Source organism: Podarcis raffonei, chromosome 13 (assembly GCF_027172205.1).
Source record: "Podarcis raffonei isolate rPodRaf1 chromosome 13, rPodRaf1.pri, whole genome shotgun sequence".
NCBI classification, from domain to species: Eukaryota; Metazoa; Chordata; class Lepidosauria; order Squamata; family Lacertidae; genus Podarcis; species Podarcis raffonei.
In genome coordinates, this window is record NC_070614.1 from 46447466 (window position 1) to 46452362 (window position 4897).

The 4897-nt window shown below is 41.4% G+C and overlaps 1 protein-coding gene across 1 annotated transcript; it reads left to right on the plus strand.

The window, feature by feature from the left end:
- The first annotated feature begins 1016 nt into the window (after nucleotides 1–1016).
- Nucleotides 1017–1970, plus strand: LOC128399094 (olfactory receptor 6C74-like). Its single transcript, XM_053360357.1, has one exon. The coding sequence runs from the start codon at nucleotides 1017–1019 to the stop codon at nucleotides 1968–1970; it is 954 nt and encodes a 317-aa protein (XP_053216332.1).
- Nucleotides 1971–4897: the final 2927 nt, after the last annotated feature.

A 4897-nucleotide genomic window follows, 5' to 3' on the forward strand; every position in this document is an offset into this window, starting at 1 on the left:
CTGATCTTTTCCCCAACCTATGTAGCCCAGGCATTTCATTATCCCTTCCACCTGCCCATCAGAGTTCCTTTTAAGCCCACTCCCCAAATCTCTCCCTCTCCCTCCCAGCCCACCTCACAGGACTGAGAGAGACCCTTGTCTTGAAAGCCCCTGACTGAAATACCTTTTTGCGTTTGTTCACATCAGTGCATGAAATCTGGAGTCCTGATGGTCCCTGGAGAGGGGATTAACCCTGCTGAATTTCAGGCAGGTTGCTAGCCACCTAAACCATTTGTCCTCCAGGCTGTTGTTCTTTTAAAGTCTGTACTACACTGGTGTTTTTAATATTGCACTGTATTGTGTACTGGCTGTGTTCAATGTTCTAGATGGTCTCATTGTGTCCACAAGACCTAGTGACACACATACGGAAGTACTAATAAAGAAAGGATCAGAAAACAGAACACAGCTATTTAAAAAATTGCAGTCCTAACCTAACAAAAAAAAAAAGGCTGAAAATATTTTTTATTGAATTTTCCATAAAGTCCCATTTTATATTTGGAAGTATATAAAGCACATGGTACATATGATCATGAAGGGCATGGTGCATAAAAATATTTGCAGCACTGTTTAAAAGTAGCATTACTACACCTACACAATGTGTCTCTTGCTACCAAAATAGACAAGACAGGACAGATCATGGACAACCTCAATAACAGCAGAGAGATGTACTGATTTGGATTTTCTGGACAAAGAACATGAGAAGCTGACATCAGAACAGAGAGAGAGAGAGAGAACAATTGTGGTTACAAGGTTCTAGAGGTTAAGCAAGGATGGGCATGAGTTGGCACCTGATCCAGAGATTGCCCTAGGTCAGTTCCAGCAAATCACCTTTCACATCTCCTAGCAATGGTACTGCTAAAACTTAATGGTGAAAGAAAACAAATAAAAGAATAAAGTTGAATAGAAACCCATATTTACAGTGCTTTATAAACACTGAATATTGACTCTGGATACCTCTTCTGTTTACTTCTAGGAACATGTTAACAATGAGGAACAGCACCATGGTCAGTGGATTCATACTTTGGGGTTTAACAGATAACCGACAAGTTGAAATATTGCTTTTTAGCCTCCTGCTGGGCATGTATCTTTTGACAATAATATGGAATATAGTGATTATTACAGTTACACTCGTGAATCACTGTCTGAACACCCCAATGTACTTCTTTCTGCGACACTTTGCAGTCTTGGAGATAGGGCTCACCAGCACCGTCCTCCCCAAAACTTTGGCCAACCTGGTCAATGGCCAACAAACTATCTCTCTACCCGGTTGTTTCATGCAGATGTATCTATACCTGGTTGTGGGAACCACAGAGTTTGCTCTGCTGGCGGTGATGTCCATTGACAGATATGTGGCTATCTGCAACCCTCTTCACTACTCAACCATAATGAATGGCCGAACCTGCTCATTGATGGTGCTCTGCTCTTGGGCTGGGGGATTTTTGCTTATCATGGCTCCAGCAATTACATTATTTCAAATGCCCTTTTGTGGTCCAAATGCCATGGACCATTTTTTCTGTGACATTGGGCCTCTGATTAAACTGGCATGCACAGATACAAGTCTTCTGGAACTCTTGGTTCTCCTCACCGCTGCTCTTTCTCTTCTTGGGACCTTGACTATAAACATTGCATCCTATATCAATATTATTTCCACCATCATACACATCCCATCTACAATAGGGAGGAAAAAGTCTTTCTCTACTTGTGCTTCTCACATCATAGTGATCTCCATCACTTACGGTAGTTGCATTTTCATGTACATAAAACCAAAAGGCACCAGTGAATTAGACTTCAGTAAAGGGGTGGCCCTTCTGAACACTGTCGTGTCTCCTCTCCTGGATCCATTCATTTACTGTCTGAGGAACAGACAGGTCCAGGATGCCCTGAGAGCTGGATTTAGACAGTGTATCACATTTCACGAGAACCCAGTATGATTGGGGAGAGCATCAGCCAAACATAACTTCTGATGTGAAAATACGTTTAACAACCAGCTTAAAGGTTAAGGCTCAAGAGACTAATTTTAACACCTGGGACCAGAAACGATGAAACAAATATCTTCGCATTAAGACTTTTTAAAGATGGACATTCCTTCCCACTTGGTGAAAAGCATGAAAGACTTCTCTCAGAGCCACTTTCCCCTGTTGCATCAGAATGAGCTTCCCTAGCCAGACTCCCCATTTGCAACTCACCCCAGGGAAACAAGGTAGCAGCTATGTTAAAAAAAAGTCAAACACACACACACACACACACACACACACACACACACACGAAGGCACAAGAAGCTTAGAATTTTATTTAAATGCCTTTTGGGATGGCAAAGGAAACCCATGTAAAACTTCAACACAGCAGTACAACTAAAATTGATTATGTTAAACCTGTCAAAAGATCGCCTAATGTCTCCCAGTTTAAGGATGCCAGGATATATATTGAATCTTATTGGCAGGAAGGATTAAGTTGACATGAGGCCAGTGCTGGATTTATGTATAAACTAAATGAGCTATAGCTTAGGGCCCCACTCTCTTTGGGCCCGCCAAATAAATAAATAAATAAATAATCACTATTAATATACTTCTTAATTGTATTTCAGTTCAACAATTACTTTGTTAAAATACGTATTTTGTTAAGTGCAAATGGTTTTAGATACATATTAGGTCCGTAAATTACCATATACTATTCAACACAAAAAACAGCGACAATTTGTTGTTGACAAAGGACAGCTGGACATATAAAGGGCCCCATTACCTTTAGTAACTTAGGGCCTCATCAAACCTAAATCTGGCCCTGCAAGAGGCTGAATCAATCAGCTAGGAAATTCAAATGCTCCTCACATATCCCTTTGGTAATTAATCTTACAAATGTTCCTAGATGTGTTTCTTTGTAAAGTAGTGGGAGTTGATTGTTTTAGATATTAATATGTAAATAAAGCCAGGGAACTTCCCTGGCAGCAGAAAACATATATACAGTGGTACCTCTGGTTAAGAACTTAATTCGCTCTGAAGCTCCATTCTTAACCTGAAACTGTTCTTAACATGAGGTACCACTTTAGCTAATGGGGCCTCCCGCTGCCGCCGTGCCACCGCCATTTCTGTTCTCATCCTGAAGCAAAGTTCTTAACCCAAGGTACTATTTCTGGGTTAATGGAGTCTGTAACCTGAAGCGTCTGTAATCTGAAGCATCTGTAACCCAAGGTACCATTGTATAAACCCTGTGTGTGTTCGTACCATGAATCTACCTTTCTTTCCTGTAAGATTGATCCTGTGGCACTGGTATTAAAGATTCTCTAATCTTCTGGGGTTTTTCCTTTGAAATTGTGTATGTCTTTTTATTTTTGGTAAATTCCCCACCTGGAAAATGGACCTTCGGAAGTGATTTTTTCCCCCTCATGACACTTCTCAACTATGATCTTATTCCACCCCACTCCCTAGCCCTGCAATCTTCAATATAGGCAACACGTAAGTATTTTAGAACGGCTTTTATAACATGCAAAATTAATCAAATTAGCCAATAATAGAAATGACTTGCCATATTTATTGTTTATTTCTTTGAAAAAATTTAAACCCACGATTCAGTCAATAAGATAGTCATTGCCCTCAGACTTACAGTCTAAAAGTTACAACACACAAACACTGAGAGGGAGAATGAGGAAAGGACAATCAGCCACTAGTTCTTAGATACAAAGTCCTTATAACTATCAGCTGGAATGGAAATAGTTGGGAAAGAGGAGGGGCCAAAAGTTGAACGTTTCTTGGCTGAGTCAATGGAGTGCCCCCCTCCATCTGTTGTAGCCTTATGGAATGTCTGCTGCCAAGTGATAGTTGAGGGAGATGGAGAGCATTTCTCAGGAAAGCTGATGAAGTGGCTCTTCCTTCTATTACACATTGACTTATTATGCAGTAGGCTTCAAAAAACTTAAACTACCATTTGTAAATTGAATGTTTGGAATAAAATTCTCAAAACATCTGGGCGTTAGAATTCCTGCTCAATGATTGCAGTCATGGGGTTTTTGTCTATCACATGACGGTGTATGTTTTGACTCCACAGAGTGGAAGTGACGGAGACAGGATGTTTGTGTTACTGCGTTCCGTGAAGTGGGACTATTGTCCTTTGTTCCCCCCCCCTCTTTGCTGTCTGATGCTAGAGAGAGGGGGAGCCATGTTGCAGTGCTCCGTGTGTGTTTATATGTACTTAAAATAAAGTAGATTAGCCAAAATGCTGAGTTGCTGAGCTCTGTTACGGAAGCTGTGAAGAATCTGTGGATCCCTAAGTGTGCCGATGTCTGTTGGCATCGGTCGCTGTGATGTTCAGGCAGAAGAAAGCCTTTGAAGCTCCCGAACGATCGACCAGGAGGGAGGGAATATGCCAGTCGGGCATGTGTCTCTGCCAGGGTCCTACTCGAGACTAGGACGAGCTCCTGACAATGGGAATGTTTTAAAAGTTCCTATGTTTCCTGGATGTAAGGAAAGTTTCAATATGTTTTTCAAACTCAGGAATGTAACAGGGAAAAAGAAGGAAGGAAAGAAGGATACATGGGTTCTAGTAGGCTATTGGGCAGAAGGAGGATGCTGTCTCCAATGTCTGAGTGTTGTCTCTTTCATCCTCCACTGAACAGTGATGGTTATCAGGGCTGGAATTACGTTTGATGAGGCCCTAAGCTACTGAAGGTAATGGGTCCCTTTATATGTCCAGCTGTCCTTTGTCAACAACAAATTGTTGCTGTTTTTGTGTGTTGAATATATGCTATATGGTAATTTATGGACCTAATAGGTATCTATGTCCATGGAGTTTTCCTGTCAGGGATACTGGAGTGGCTTGCCAGTTCCTGCTCCAGGTGGATCACGTTTGGTCAAAACTCTCCACTATG